Source organism: Nannobrachium achirus (assembly GCF_963921795.1).
Source record: "Nannobrachium achirus genome assembly, chromosome: 5".
NCBI classification, from domain to species: domain Eukaryota; kingdom Metazoa; phylum Chordata; class Actinopteri; order Myctophiformes; family Myctophidae; genus Nannobrachium; species Nannobrachium achirus.
Genome location: NC_137814.1, coordinates 14725225 through 14742661, shown reverse-complemented (window position 1 = coordinate 14742661; position 17437 = coordinate 14725225). Strand labels below are relative to the sequence as shown.

General features: G+C 41.7%; 1 protein-coding gene across 1 annotated transcript in view; it reads left to right on the top strand.

The window, feature by feature from the left end:
• The window catches only part of LOC308284844 (uncharacterized protein), a gene marked incomplete at both ends in the record, with an annotated part of 99003 nt that extends 82748 nt beyond the window's left edge, over positions 1-16255 (top strand). Inside the window, 6 exons of the mRNA XM_080725571.1 lie at positions 4208-4267; positions 9198-9287; positions 12877-12958; positions 13265-13380; positions 14742-14913; positions 16251-16255. Of these exons, the coding sequence (XP_080581697.1) occupies positions 4208-4267; positions 9198-9287; positions 12877-12958; positions 13265-13380; positions 14742-14913; positions 16251-16255 (525 nt within the window). The remainder of the gene's footprint in view (positions 1-4207; positions 4268-9197; positions 9288-12876; positions 12959-13264; positions 13381-14741; positions 14914-16250) is intronic.
• Between the last annotated feature and the right edge of the window lie 1182 nt (positions 16256-17437).

Here is a 17437-nt window from a genome sequence, read left to right as displayed (position 1 = left end):
CTAGATGCACCCACACATACAGGAACATACACACACACACATACACGCTCACTCACTGGCCCTATCAGATTTTAGCCTGGGTGTCAGCATGTTCGCTTTTTTGTTTTGTCTCTCCGCATCACAGTCTGGAAAGCCTCCTATCTCCAAGGGGAGGTGGGACATAGAAGTGGGATTCACACATCCATGGCTTCCGATTGGTCTTTGGTGATGTCTGTCAAACACACCAGTGTGCTGAGTGTGTTTATGATGACGTTGCTACGATAACCCTACTCTGATTGGTTGGAACAACATCCAATCAGCAACGACGACGCCTACGTCACAACTCTGCTTCCTGAAATACGAGTCAAATGAATCATTTCCACACTGTGATGCGGAGAGACAAAACAAATCGCGGAACGGAGCGAACAGGCTGGCACACGGGCTAATCAGATTTAGAAACCAGGGGTTTTAAGGACAAAAACAACCATCTGCATTTTATTCCACTGTCATAGCTGCCTCAGTGTGACATGGATTGATGCGGTCTAGTCTCCTGGGTATGTTCCCTCATAGTTTATGACAGTGTACACTGGGGAAATGTTCACATGTCCCTTTGAATCACAAACATTGTTGTTGTTACTGTCCTACCAGTAACAACTCAACATGGCTACTTCTCCATTCATAGCCGTCTATAACATGGGTCTTCAACGTTTGCAGTCCAAGGACCCCTTAGTTGAGAGATGAAGCAGGGACTCCCGCTATATTGTATACATTACGCAGATTAAAAGTGTTCATAGATTTCTTAGAGAGCTTAGACTTGTTTGACAGCACTGTCATCATGTTGGAGTAATGTGTGTGTGTGTGTGTGTGTGTGTGTTTGAGAGAGAGACAGACAGACAGACAGACAGACAGACAGACAGTGAGAGATGATGTACAACTGGTACTCTGCCAAATGCCAAATGTGGGTAGATCTTCAACTGCATACATCACTGTTATTTTTAGAGCATGCCTTGGTGAGATTTGCACCCCACTGATTGCACCTTTTTAGTTTATCTCTGGAACTAAATGCGTTACATACAAACCAGGGATTCTGCTTAGACACAGTCATCAAAATACAACAGCACTGCCATGAGACTAAACTCGGGCAGGAGAATGCACAGTGCACAAGCTCACAGGGGAAATGCAATCTCTTTATGGAGCGTGAGTCAGAGGGCACAACAGTGACAGGTCTGAAACAGGTAAAAAAAAAGAAATCCCTAAATCAGTCCCTGGATGTAAAATCTGAATAGATGTGTAAATAGACATAGAAGTAGATGTACACTACTTCGTCATATGCACTTGCACACTAGTCTATGAACCAATGTAAATTGTACCCAATCAACTAAACTGTCATGTATACATTGCTATACTGTAAGTACTTGCTATACATAAATGGCCTGTAGATGAATGTACAAATGAATGTATATAAATTAAACTATATATAGTTTACAGTTTACAGTTTAGGCATTTAGCAGACGCTTTTAATCCAAAGCGACTTACAATAAGCAGATACAAAACATCACAAGATAATATGTCAGTACATCAACAGCAATATAACAAGTGCAAATGGATATCTATCTAGAAAAAAACACAATATAATCAAAGTTCTAAAAAACCTAAAAACAAATGCTAACTATCTTCATGTATGGTCATTGATTTTCTGTAGTGCTAAGGGTTTAGGTGGAGTATAATGTATCGCTCAGCAAAATGCTAGGAATCAATTCCCGATGAAGCCGGTCGATTTGACATACTGTATGGCCCAAGTGTGTGCCCGCCAAAACTGTGGGAGGAGTCGTGTGGCAAAATAAAGTTTATCTATAGGAGGGGAAAGAAAGATGGAAAGATGGGCAAGAAATAGTACAAGAACAAAATTGCACATAATCTGCGGGGAAAAGAGAGTGCAACCATGTGCTTTGTATAATACACATCAAGAGAATGAAAAGGGATTGATGTGTAGCTCAGGGGTTTTCAAAGTGGGTGACGGGGCACCCTGGGGTGCCGCGACGGCAGTCCAGGGGTGCCGTGAGATCATTTGATAATATTTGGAATTTATTTGGACACTTGAAAAAATATTTAGTATCATTTTAAACTTAAAGTACACAGTTATTTTCAGTAAGTTCTAACCAAAATGGCTATTATCTCAACGTTTTCCTCGCAACATAATCACTAAAATATTATTACTGTCAGGCAGAAACCTCTGTCGCACAAAACTAGTGAAAACAGCCGATCTACAAGCACACAACGCCTCGCGATGTGCTTGTAGATCTGCTGTTTTCACTAGTTTAGTACATTTTATAGATGATAAATACAGGGGGTAATGTAGGGGTGCCTCGGATTAAAATAATATGTATGGGGTGCCCTGAGACAAAAATGTTTGGGAACCTCTGGTGTAGCTTACTCACACAGGTCCAATCTGTATCCCGTACATATATCAGTCAACGGTATATAGCAGGAACTTGTTACAGTTAGAACACCTCTGTTACACAGAACAGAGGACTGTCTGTCACAGCACATAACAATGCTGATGATCACAAGGAACATGGGCTGTTCTTTCATGTACAGGTCATGTACTGTATGTCTCCGTATGTCAGCTCCATTCCCCTTCAGTTCTTTTCAAACACACACACGCACGCATGCACGCACGCACGCACGCACACACACACACACACACACACACACACACACACACACACACACACACACACACACACGCACACACACACACGTCTACACATCCCTATCCTGGATCACAAATGGTGGTACTGACTCACTGACCCTTTGGGATTGTGATATTTGTTAGGTGAATACTGTTTGTATTCTATTTATAGGCCTACTGTCGGAAAGAACAAGATCTCATTACGTGTCTCATAATCTTTGCTTGTTGCTTCTTAACTAGGTTGCCACAGTATTGTGACATTTGATTGGTGCAGCAGCCTGTTTGTGTCATTATTTGTCTTGTATCTTTGCTGCCAATTTCTGTGATTTTCACCCTGTACTATCCTGACCAAACTATAGTAACCAAATCAAACCAGCAACATAATTGGTCGCAATTTGCTTTAATTCATTTATACTGTATTTATACTGGTTTGTGTGCCCATCCGTTCTGTCATCAACAATCATTTACTCACTATCCCTCGAACTGATTGGATGAAATTGTCCATACACTCTCTACATCTGACTGGTGATAACTTCCAATGCTACAACTACGTTCTATCAGTTTCATTTGTAATTTTTCTGTATGTAATAATTAATCAGTAGTAATTAAAGGTGTAGTTCACCCCCCAAAATGTCTTGTTTTCTATCAATTGCCCCGTGAATTCAAGGTTGTCTTAGTTTTTGTCGCATTCCTATTCCAAAAATTTGCTATTTTAAAAGTCGTGAAAAAGTGTGTAAATCTTTGAATATATGTAGGCCTATTTTTTAAGCGAACATTAATTTTGCAACTCAAATGTTGCTTCTGGTGGGTCCCTGGAACTAATTATTTTGAGTTGGGGGTCCGTGGCCAAATACATATCATTTTGGGGGTCCTTCACATGAAAAGGTTTGAGCACCACTGTAAAAACATATATTTTTCAAAAAACCTTAGAAGGATTTGAAATTTTCAAAGACTTGCACAGATTTCAAAAAAATGTCAGATATACAAGCTGACTGCGAGCTTAGATCTGCTATTTTTCAATAGTTGAAGCACAAAATAATGTGTAATAATGCGTTCCCCGTCTGAATGGGTTAAACCACCTCCCCCTATAAAGAACATTCATGGGTCGGCCCGCAGTGAATCCTTGTACCCAGGGCCCAGAATTTGGTACGACACCCCTGTCTCCTGTTCAAATTACTGGCTTAGGAATGCGACAAAAACAAAAGAAAAAAACCCATAAATTTAAGGCTTCAATGGGTGTTTAATTGATAGAAAAGAAGTAATTCTTTGGGTGAACTAATCCTTGAGTGGTCTTATAAGTATGTTTCCATTTGATTGGTTCTAGCCATACACTTTCCCCATTCAATCGCATATAGTTATTGTATTATCCATATAACCCCTGGTATCTTTCCCTCAGATTGCTAATCCAAGCCACACTCATCCTGTTTCAACTCAACATGTCACTGGTTCCCATGCTCCCACCCACCCACACACCCACCCTCCCTCTGTGATTGGTTGGAGGTTGTATTGACCCACTGGGGGTGGTTGTCTCCCCAGGTCGCCTCCACCCAGAACAACAAGACTTCAGACCCCTCCACCACTGCGGCCAAGGCCAGAGTGAGTCCCTACCACCTACACCCTATATGTACACCTATCCAATTAACATCCACCCATCTTCTCTCTACATCCAGCTTCTGCGCCACCACCACCACCCACAATGACAAAACATCAGACCCCTCCACCTTAGCCCGCCAAGGTGTGAGTCTTCACTGCAGTGTTTAGAGCTTCATGTCTGCGCCTTTTTCGATCCAATCCTTACTATTTTCACAGTTGTTACCAATCATACTAGTTAAGGCTTGGTTCCATTCTGGTCAAACAGCGTCAGGGTGCTGATATTTTACATGTTTGCTCACTGGAAACACTCTGCTACACCACCCCTTTTCGACTGCAGCTTTAGCACCACACCACACTACACCACACCACACCGCACCACATGAAAATATCTACATTTTCCATTACACAAAAGTACCCCTATCGGTAAGAAACAAATTGACCCTTTTAACTGTGATTATAATACAATATAAATTTGTTTTACAACTATCCTAAATTATAATACACTATAATGGATTATAACTGTGATTATAATACAATATAAAGTATTAATGTATTATTATGATAATTATAATACACTATAATGGATTATAAAAGTGGTTATGACACAATAGAATCAATCTATTTTCATGTATTACTATATCCTGGTGGTCTAAATGAAAAGTTAGTGAGTGATCATGCAGTCATTATGAAGTTTGGCCCTGTTTGGCCTAGCTCAGACCTACTCTAGATTGGATACTTTTTAGTACCACGTTTAGTACCACTTTCACACCACTCTACCCAGGTCCTTGTAGTGGAAAACCTGGCACAAGTGGGCGGTGTGGTGTGGAGTGGTGTGGTGTTGGGCCTGTGGAAAAGGGGCTTTTATGGCCCCTTACAGTATGTGTCTTTAACACTTTCACAGCCTCCCAGAATGGCTGTTGGTGGTTTAGCCGGAAATGTCTATTATTTCAGGAATATACCTTATGATCTGAGACAGCATTCATTTTACAAGACCACCAGAGAGCCCCAAAAAAAGGCGACTGTGGATCAGTACTGACCGTCTTTCAGCCGCAGCTCATTGTTGCCTGGAATGGGTGATTTTAGCAAAATCATCCTTCCCACCAGCCGCTCCGCGTGCGCCATCCGTGCACATCGATAGAAGCGCACGGCATTCTCTCTATATGCACACTCCATGTCAACTTTTGTCTGGGTGAAATTGCGGCGTACGGAGGCTAGGCTAATGCTCCTGTGTATAATGGGTTTGATGCTAAAAACAGCTATCATGACCTGGAAGCGATCAAAAGCACTTCCGGTTCAAGCGCAGACAGAATGATCCTTTTGAATAAGCCGAAGAAGAGACGGAGAAGGGGTAACGATCGTTTTTTTTTATTTTTTTTTTATTACCTATTCCGGTATTTCCGGTCAGCTAATTGAGCCTACTAAAGAAGTACGGTTGAGTCCGGTTGCAATAGATTTCGTCTGAGGAAGAGTTAAGGGTCGATGCATACTCCACTTTTAGAGCCAAATTTATCTCGGTTCGGGGAGTCACAACATCTTGGCAGCACCGAACAGCCGAACGAATGACAATATATACCTGCCCCCGCCGAACCTCTGAATGACGTCATATTGTAGTTTGGACAGAGCTGAACCGAAATAAATTCGGCTCTAAAAGTGGAGTATGCATTGGCCCCAAGCCCCCAGAACGGCTTGTAAATATAGAGCAACTTGCATTGAAATTAATAGCTGGGGGCGGGGCTATCCGTTCTCTATTATATATACTCTATAATTGTCCCTAACTCTCGGTTCTATTTGTACACTCTCAGAGTTACGATGGTCCTTGAAATTAAGACGTTTGAGAAACACTGTATTAGTATTAATAATAATAATAAAACTTTATTTGTATAGCACCTTTCATGACATGAAATGCAGCTCAAAGCGCTTTACAGAGCAGAAGATGAAGCACAAGTGCTTAACAGAGAAAAAATACAAAGAAATAATTAATTACAATGATTACAATAAAGCAGAAAAATAAAAACATAAAACATTGAAGAACAATTTCAGAACAGTGCGGACGTCAATTAGCAGCACAGAGATTTAAAAATTCAGCTAAAAGCAAGAGTAAAGAAATAGGTCTTGAGCTGTGCTTCAAAGCTATCCACAGAGGCTGCCTGTCTTAGGTGTAGTGGGAGATTATTCCAAGCTGTCGGTCCGTAGAAGCAGAAAGCTGCTTCACCATATTTTTTATATGTCATTGTTGGCGCCTCAAGTAGGTCTGCACTAGAGGACCTGAGTGGGCGGTTTGGAACATATCTATGCAGGCAGTCATAGAGGTACGAAGGTGCCAGACCATTTAGAGCTTAAAAGAAAAGTATTATACTAATGGAACAGAGCCGTCATTAGTATCATTGGTAACACCTGAAGGAAGTGAGGCAGGGGCCCAATTTCAAAGGTACCTATCTATCCTTCCAATATGGCTGCTGTGAATAGAACCTATTCATCCATATGTACTCCAACTGAACACTTACCCTCCTCATCCATATCGCTGTGAATCTGCAATTAGATATGCTTACCAACCCTGTGGTGAATGAATCCGTAAATATGTGCATTCAGTTCATTAATGTACTGTATACAGCCAGTAGTGCTTTCGAGGTCGGACGTGACCGGACGCCGTCAGGCCAATATATTTCCCACATGCACGCGCAGGAACGGCACGGAACAGTGCATGCTAGAACCATAGAGTTATAGGCTATACGAGTGACGACGCGCCTTAGCCTATCTAATCAAATGAATATTTGCATAACAAGTTTACCAGGTTTACCAGTGAGTGGTGGGCTTGCGCATCCCCCAGATTCACAAGCCCAAGTAGGCTACCCTATTCATATGGATAGGCTACTTTAACACCTACTGTAGGTTTCCAGCGGTGACTGTATGTGCATTGTGCGTGCGTCCTCATAGGCTACATGGCTCCATTACTGTGTTAGGTACTGTTTGAGATTCGTTCAAAGCAAACTTTTAGTTTCTCTACTGCAGCGCTGTATTTTCTATTTGCTCCATGCACACATGTAGGCGCACACACACACACACACATCTAAAGGCTCGTGTGCACGTGATGTCAAAAAATTGCCATCCCCCTGAAAAGAAAACACGTTTTGTATAATTAATTACAATTGATTATTGCTAATATCCATTTTTGCTTTAAGCTATGCATGTTTCTATCCTAGTGGAGATGTACCATATACTGTAGCCAAGTCTATTGCGTGGAAAGCACATACCGTATGTTTTCACCATATTTAACCATACATTATAGCAGTCTAACATGCAAAGCCTTTCTTATTACACTCTTTTTAAAGTAAAAACTAACATTTTAGTCTAACCTCAAAGAAAAATGTGACTAGCCTGATGTAATGCAAAATGATCTACTACTATATGGAAAGTAATCATTCTAAACATTTGATCAAACGTATTATTGGTCTGAGTCCGACCCTAGTCACCCTACACGGTTCAGCTTACCCTCACTGTGATGCTGCTGTGATAATTATAGTACAGAATTAAAAGGACGGTTACTATATAAATAGATTGTGGACTTCATCAGGGAGAGTGAGTTAGCTACAGCTTTCTAGCTTTACAAGCCTTAATTAGCTATAACTGTGAGCCTCGATTTCAATATGTAATACCATCAATAAGCTGGAGAGGTTGCCCTGCACTGCAAACCTCCGCTTGAAGGACGTTGCTGCTGCGTGTGTGTGTCGTACGCACGTGCACTAACAGCTGGGTGAGTCATCCCAAGCTTTTGCCACCTGCGTCAGAGCACGGTACTGATTTACCCACAAGGCCTTTTCCACAGTGTGAAAGAGGCATGGAAACAGAGAAGAGAACTGACATCAGGGGTGTCGCACCACATTCTGGGCCCTGGGTACAAGGATTCACTGTGGGCCCCCCATGAATGTTCTTCATGTTCTGTATGGTAAAAGGGGAGGGGATGAGTTTACGATGTCATTAAATCAGTGTTTTTCGATCAAGCCTTTTGACTCAGAGGCTTTCGGCTTTCATGAAGTAACCAAAAATACACAGGGAAGACAAATTTGCACATTATAACCCCACCTGGAGGTCTATTAGAGTAATGTTAACTCCACAGACACATATAAAACAGAGAAAGTACAAAACTATGGCACCACTTCTTTAAACTATTCTTTGTAGCATAGCTACTGTATAGTGTCCGAGCTTTCTAGAACACATTCCTTCTGCAGAAACTGTAACTCCCTTTCATTTCTTGTCCCGTGCTTTATTATTTTCCTCTGACATAAATTAATCATATAACTGAAGAGCAATGTATGCTTTGCACGACAAGTGTCGAACGACGTGTTGCGTGACCACAACTGACGCCAAAACTTGGAATGTTGTGAGACACGAGGAACGTATAGTGCAACGCGTCGTTTGACACTTTGTCGCTCAAAGCATCAATAATGACCTAATAATAACGAAAGAAGGAAGAGATCTGTTGTCAGTATTGCTCTTTGAGGCTATATATATACTAGTCCATTACTTAATTGTAACATTTGCATTCCATGTTTTCATTTTTAGTCCAAGAACATGCTTCTGTTACTCGCTATAACTGAACACAAAATACACTTGACTCTGCTATTAAAAAAAATGAGTTACTGGTGGCACCAGTAAATTCTTCTCGCTTTTATCACGCGAGTCGAATTACAAATTGCATATGGATAAATAGTGACAGTGATCCTCTTCCATCCCTAAAGCTGTTTCCTCTCAGCCTTAAGCTTGTAGCTGCTCTGGCCTTTGCTGCTCTCTCGTCTATCTGCTTGCCTTCCTCTAATAGCTGTCTTTCCCTTTTCTTTCTACCTGCTTGTCTGTCTGTCTCAAAACCTCTCCTGTTCTGTTCTGCTCTTCTGTCTGTCTGCCTGCCTGTCGACCCCTCTGTCCGTCTCGTCTGTAGATTCAGATGCACAAAAAGTTGGACTTCAGCCATGTCACGTCCCGCTGTGGCTCCAAGGACAATATGAAATATGTCCCTGGAGGGGGTAACGTAAGTACTGCAGGGGCTGGGATGAGACTCTGGTCACGATGGATGCACGCCACCCAGGGGTGTCACACCAAATTCTGGGGCCTGGGTACAAGGATTCACTGCGGGCCCCCCATGAATGTTCTCCATAGGGGGGAAGGGGGTTCAACCCATTTAGACTGGGAACGCATTATTTTGTGCTTTAACTGTTGAAAAATAGCAGATATACCAAGCTCACAGTGCGGCACCGAGTGCCATGCTGCAAGCTTGTAGATCTGCTATTTTTGAAAAATGGTGAAAAGTCTTTGAATATTTCAATTTTTTGAAAAACCTATGTTTCTATGCCAGTGGTGCTCAAACTTTTTCACGTCAAGGACCCCCCAAAATGACATGTGTTTGGCCAAAAAATATTTAGTTCCAGGGACCCCCAGAAGCAAAGTTTGAGTTACAAATGTTCGCTTAAAAAAAAAAATATATATATATATATATATATATATATATATATATATATATATATATATATATATATATATATTCAAAGATTTCCACACATTTTTACAACTTTTCAAAAATAGCAGAGCTCACAGTGGGGTACTCGGTGCCGCGTTGTGAGCTTGTGTATATCTGCTATTTTTCAATAGTTAAAGAATAAAATAATTAAGGCCCCTCCACCTTGGGCCCTAGTAACTCAGTCCACTCCACCTTGGGCCCTAGTAACTCAGTCCCACTCACCCCCCCCCCCCCCCCCCCCCCCCCCTCCCCCCCTGTGACGCCCCTGGTTACGATGGATGCACGCCACCAGATTCTGACCTTCCTTTCATACTTGGACACAGGCCAAAAAAAAATATCTGATTTGTGAACTTTACAAAGGGACCTATCTGATAAATTCATGGAAACCAAATAAGAAGAAATTACAGAATCTCTTCATCCTGTTTAAGTAGCTTTGACGGGATGTCTACCTAAATTGAATGATGTATCTTTAGTTGTCGTTTTTGAGTGGATGCATGTAACGATAGGAAATGGCAGTGTGACAGTGGCGCGTGGGTTGCTGTCGACGAAGCGACACCCCACTGCCACAAACAGAAAACGTAGTGATAGAATGATCTTTTCATGACTCTGTGACTTTCTAAAATATAATCTGCCCCAAAATCGGATTCCTCTTTTTAGTCAATCATCAAAAGATCCAGAATAAGCCCATTGTTAGGCCTTTTTCATGTCTATGATATGCTTAGCTGTGTCCAACAGGACTGGAAGCAATCAATTTGAACTTGAAACAATTCACAAAACGGATCTTTTTATTTTTATTTTTTTGAAATCCAACTTTTTAAACCTTTTGAAAACCAAGTGATATAAAATGAATGATCCTTAACCATAACCCTCTAGAATAGTTACTGATTGTATTTACTATTTGGAACACTTGAAGTGTAAGTGAATTGACCTAGAATTGCTGCCCTCACACATTGATCCCATCTGGTCACCTGAAAGTCTGTTTCCCCATTGGCTGTGGGTTGCTTTCTGTTGCACCATTCTGTATTCTCTTGTGAATTAACTGAAGGACTGAATGTAGGACAGATGCAAATGGCTGATCATTTAGATCAGTATTGATGTTCAAAAATCTAAACCAAAATATACCGCCAAGACTTTACTGCTTATAGTCACTAATAATAATAATCTTTATTTATGTAACACCTTTCAAAACAGAATAACAAATTACTAGTTGAACCGACTGTTTGATTTGCTCTCCAACCAGGATGTACTTCCTTCTTTTTAATCTGCGTATATAAAATACATACTTCTAAGCAAATCACCAACCACCACCATTGTGAAACATTTTTATGTTTAATGATGAAACTAAGAAAAATCATGGCAAATTGGATATCACGTAAGTCCACTGTGGGGGTGAAGCAATGAAGGGAAAGCAATTCCCACAGTGTTGCAAAAGCTTAAAAATCTAATAATTATCAGTGTTTTTTTATGCTAAAAAAAACTTTTAGAACAAGGACCTAAAAAAAACAGCAACATGTCCATTTTAAGCATACCCCCATACCCTGTTTTTGGACAGGGTATGGTAAGGTTGTGGACAGTAAAGCAACAGTAATAAAACAGACTTGTGAGACAATCTGCCGTAGTGTATTGTTTACAGATACCTAATATGTTTTTGAGTCTGCAACTTCTGAACACATCTTGTACTACTACAGTATCATGGCTGTTGGTCAGAAACCTGTTTTCTTATAGTAAATTGGTGCCCTACTAGGTCATACTACAGTGTCACTCAAAAGTATCAAGAATACCAGATCTTCAAGCTCAAAACGCGTCGACACGTGACTTGTTTTGAGCTTGTAGCTTTGCTATTTGGGCTATTCTTTAATTTGAATCATGAAAAGTAACAGTTTTGGACATACTGTACAGGTATTTCAACGACATGCAGCTAGAAACATTGTTTCTATTATGTGAGCATGTCACACGGTTGTTTTGCTTGCAGTATTTTGATTAGATAATGAGCATTATGTGTAAATATGTATGATGTTAAATAAAAAGAGAAAAAAGTCCGCACACCAAATTTGCAGTTCCCAATATAGAGCTTTACTGTGGTGACGTTTCGAGCCGCATGGCTCTTCCTCAGACCTTCACAGACAACCAATTAACCAATGACATGTCTATAGTACATGCATGTTTACGTATTTAATACACACTTATAAAACTGTTTGTAACACTTGTCTGTGAAGGTCTGAGGAAGAGCCATGCGGCTCGAAACGTTACCACAGTAAAGCTCTATATTGGGAACTGCAAATTTGGTGTGCAGACTTTTTTCTCTTTTTATTGTTGATTACCTTTAGTCCAGCACCCAGCCTATATGGCTCTGGATGTGCATGCTCTTTTTAACTGTTTGTCAGCTTTTTTCTCCACAATATGTATGATGTTAACATAGACACACTGACAAAATACACTTTGCATTCCCAAGTACAGTCAGCATTGGTCCAGGGAATGAATGGTATAGGCCTATTCATGGTTATTCAACGCTAATTAGAGATTTACATATTTGATGAAAGCCAGGAGTTGGGAGCTTAATGTGACTCTGAAGAAGTGTCCAGATGTAGTGGGGTGGTTTGTTAGGGAAGCTTGAAGGGCATGTCCCTTAAATAAAAAGATAGAAGATACCGGTATATGGACCTTTATTGGTCCTGAGAGAAATTCTGTTGTCACAGCGACGCTGCAGGGAGGGAAGGAGGAAACAAAGACTCGGGTGAAGGGAAAAGTAGGCTGCAGAATATGTATGTAGTTGGGTAACACTAATTAAAATGGGATAACATAAAACCAAAAATGAGACCATATAAAAAAAATGACTTAACATCCGACCAGGCCATCTGCTACTGGGCTGGTCAGGTTTGCATAATTATGAGCCATTATTAGTTAGACATAGAGGCTAAGGTGTGCATTCTATCACTAGTAGAACATGATTTATAGAGATAGAGTTCCACAGAACTGTGCTACCATAACAATACAACACAAAACAATGACAAAAGAAGAATGAGACTGAATGATATATTTTTTAAGTAATAATAAAGATTGAGTAACAGTTAAGTAAAGCAGACTCTTGTCTCCTCTTCTCCAGGTGCAGATATTGAATAAAAAGGTGGATCTGAGTAAGGTGACATCCAAATGTGGCTCCAAAGACAATATCAAGCACAAGCCAGGTCAGAATGAAAACCATTACTTCTGTTCTGTTCTGTTCTGTTCTGTTCTCTTCTCTTCTCTTCTCTTCTCTTCTCTTCTCTTCTCTTCTCTTCTCTTCTCGTCTCTTCTCTTCTCGTCTCTTCTCTTCTCTTCTCTTCTCTTCTCGTCTCTTCTCTTCTCTTCTCTTCTCTTCTCTTCTCTTCTCTTCTCTTCTCTTCTCTTCTCTTCTCTTCTCGTCTCTTCTCTTCTCTTCTCTTCTCATATCTTCTCATATCTTCTCATATCTTCCATATCGACTTTACCCCCCCTCCCTCCCATTGTCTCAGGTGGTGGAGAAGTAAAGCTTGAGTCCCAGAAGTTGAACATCAAACCTAAGTCTAAGATGGGATCCATGGACAATGTGGGGCAGGAGACAAACAATGGACAAGCTAATGGACACAAGGTGGGGCTATAACACAGTCCATCATTTAGAAAGCCAGTTGGTTGTTGCACCAAATTCTGGTCCCTGGGTAGCCTACAAGGATTGACTGCGGGCCCCCCATGAATGTTCTTCATAGGGGAACCAATTTAACCAATTTAGACTGGGAACGCATTATTACACATAATTTTGTGCTTTAACTATTGAAAAATAGCAGATATACAAGCTCACAGCGCTGCAAGCTTGTAGGTCTGCTATGTTTGAAAAAGATTGTGAAAATTTGTGCAAATCTTTGAATATTTAAAATCCTTTCCCATCTCAAAATATTTAGTTCCAGACAGGGACGCCCAGAAGCATAATTTCAGTTACAAATGTTCGCTTAAAAAAAAATATATATATATCTTATATTACATTTGTAAACTGCAGCCAGCGGTTTTTGTTTGGTACTAGACAGACACGACCAAATCCAGCTCTCCAATTGGCTATAACGTCCGCCAGTCCAGGGGATCTTAACGTCCGCCCAGCCCATGGATCTGTAACCCTACACCAGCCCATACAACAAGCCTGCAAGCAAGAGAGAGAGAGAGAGAGAGAGAGAGAGAGAGAGAGAGAGAGACAGTGAGAGCGAGTAGTGAGAGCGAGTGAGTGAGAGCGAGCGAGCGAGCAAGAGAGAGAGAGAGAGAGCAAGAGAGAGAGAGAGAGAGAGAGAGAGAGAGAGACAGTGAGAGAGAGCGAGAGAGAGAGAGGCTTGAGAGAGAGAGAGACAGTGAGAGTGAGTGAGAGAGACGCTTACAGTCCCCGTGGGTCTAAACCGAAAGTGAAACTTTACAACGGCATGGAGAAAGGCAGCAGAACAGTCCTCAATTATTCATTATTTTCCTCACCGACACCAATGGAGTAAGGGACGTGTTTCAGCTCAAACAGCCTTCATCTGATTTGTTCAAGATGCAACCATGGAATAATTATAACTTTAATTGAAAGCACTTGGTCAACTTTGGAATTGGAAGCCAAGCCCCCCCCCCCAAGTAAGTGCATGCATGTAAGACGCTGTTACGTGCTGCTGCTGTCTGAGCCTCTCCACTGTCCCCAGTGAGGGCGGAGAATTTCACGTAATCCCCCTCCCCTCTTAGTACTTCTCCGCTACTTGCACTTCAATCTACTCCCAACAGTACAGCAGGACTTTCAATACTCTCCCCTCCCAGTATTTTTCCGCTACTTCCAGTCTTCCACTACAATCTGTAAATGTGAGCGCCCGTTAGGGCGCGATTTCTAGATATGAGCGGCCGCGTTAGCGGCCGCGAATTTCTAGTAATATACAATGTGTTACTGTATGTATAGGAGGACAAGGCAGAGGATTTATTCATGTTCCTATGTGTTACTTATAGGAGGACAAGACAGAGGGGAAGACGGCATCGCCCCCTAGTGGGACTCCTGCAGCAGGACCAGGAAGTGTTGCTCAGGAGAATGGGGTGAAGGAGGCCACGCCCACTCCCTTTGGGGGGGATGGACTGAGGGAGCCACTCCTCCTCGGCATGGACAAACGCATCACTGAGACAAGTAAGTACACACACGCACACAGGGGTGTCACAAGGGGCGGGGGGGGGGGGGGGGGGGGGGGGGCGGGGGGACTGAGTTACTAGGGCCCAAGTTGGAGGGGCCTGGAATTATTTTACACTTTAGCTATTGAAAAATAGCAGATATACAAGCTCACAGCGCAGCACCGTGTGCCACGCTGCGAGCTTGTAGATCTGCTATTGTTTTAAACGTCGTGAAAATATGTGCAAATCTTTGAATATATGTATTTTTTAAGCGAACATGTGTAACTCAAATTTTGCTCGTGGGGGTCCCTGGAACTAAATATTTATATTTAGTAAATACTACAGTATATCATTTTGGGGGTCCTTCACATAAAACAGTTTGAGCACCACTGAGATAGAAAAATACGTTTTTCAAAAAAAACTTTAGAAGGATTTGAAATATTTTTTGAAAAATGCACACATTTTCACGATTTTTCAAAAACAGCAGATCTACAAGCTTGCAGCGTGGCACTTGGTGCTGCGCTGTGAGCTTGTATATCTGCTATTTTTCAATAGTTAAAGTACCCAGGGCCCAGAATTTGATGTGACACCCCTGCACACACACACACACACACACACACACACACACACACACACACACACACACACACACACACACACACACACACACACACACACACACACATGCACGTACATATTATACACGTACACATACACATACACATACACATACACATATACACATACACATACACATACACATACACATACACATACACACGCACGCACGCACGCACGCACGCACGCACGCACGCACGCACGCACGCACGCACGCACGCACGCACGCACACACACACACACACACACACACACAATTCTTATCAGCCCTGTGTGAAATTCCTGTAGAAATTGACACAAGTTCATTAAGTTTCCAACAACGAATTGAGTACAAAGGACCCCAATGGAAACAAGCCATAGTGCTTTCTTGGGTTTAAATCCTCTTAGCAAGACCTTGTGTTGAACTGTACTTTCCTGTGCTTTTCCTGTGCTATTAAATAAAGTATTCAATCAATCAATCAATCAATCATGGTGTATTCCCCATCACTTATTTGCTGTTTCCTATCACCATCGCTCTCTGTTCTTATGTTTATTTCATTTTTATTTTTATTTTTTTGTATCATGGATGTCCAGTTGTAGCGTTTGTTTTGTAGTGTTTGGCAAAGGTGTGTTATTTTTATCCTGCCTCTTGGCCAGTTCACACTTGAACAGGAGTCTCAATGTGATTTTGCTGATTAAATAAATGTAAAAAATACATTAAAAAAAAGTCCCTCTTGTTTCCCCTGTTTCCCTCCGCAGACTGAGTCACAGTGACCTGTAGCTATTGGAGGGAAACGCATGGCGCTTGCCCACCTGCCAATAAACCAACCAACCACAGCGCAGTCATCTCCCTCTGGCCCGGCCCTTCACCTCGCCCATCGCAGCACCGAACCGACCCATTGCCTCTCAGTGTTTCTCTGGGGTCTGTCTGACAACTTCCTGCTATAAACCCTGGCCTTTTGACCGTTTTCACCTCTTGACTACATTCGATTAACCCTTAGTATACCTTGCCTAATAGTTCAAAGCAAAGCTAAGCACTTAGCCAAGCGTTTATCTGTGTTTCTCTGGCTGGGGTTCCACAACTATTTATTTTTATTTTCTCTTGTGAAACGTCGCAGTACCCGCTGGTAGACCCTGTCCCCACGATTGGTGTAAAGGGTGTATGCAAATAAACCTATGGAGCAGTGTATACATTTCCAGCAGTTAATTATCTGATGGCCTAATGGTCAAATAATCTTAATTACCAGTCCTGTAAGCCCTTTCTGATCCCAGAAATTAGTTTTTGGTCTCTCTGGGCGCAGTTCTGATCCCTCTGGCTTTAGACCGGAACGATCTTGATTGTCCAACCTTGTTCCCCATTCTTCCAGGGGCCTTACCACCAGGCCCAGCATGTTCCTTTTAGTGACCCCAGTCCCTTTACATTTTAGAACCAGACCACAGGAACCCGCTGAGGGCCTGCTAGTTTGCCAGTCAGCTGCCTAACTGTTACAAGATAGCAGAGGGTCAAGGACACTCCGAAATCAGTACATTACCGATGTCTCCGCCAGCCAGCGTCTGTCTTAAACCATCCACTACACTTCACAATAACTTGTTTATGTAGATCACAATAATATACCTAATGTCATAGTTATCGCAGTACTCTATTGCCCCATTATTCATTATCGAATATGTTATATCTCTGTAGGCTACAATTAAATATGTTTCAGCTAGTAGAAGTGATTGGCATAGAGGAAGAGGGATTGTTGACCTTGAGGCCAAGTATGTGAACTTGGATCAGACTATTTGCATATTATGTAGACAGTTTGGCTTTAACCCATTTCAGCATAAATAGCAGTATTTAGCCTTGGAGTGACCTGCTACTGTAGCTACTGAAGTTGTTGTTCAAGTGACGTCAAAGCACAGTTTATAGCAACCTACTGTCGCTAATTCTCAAACATATACACAGT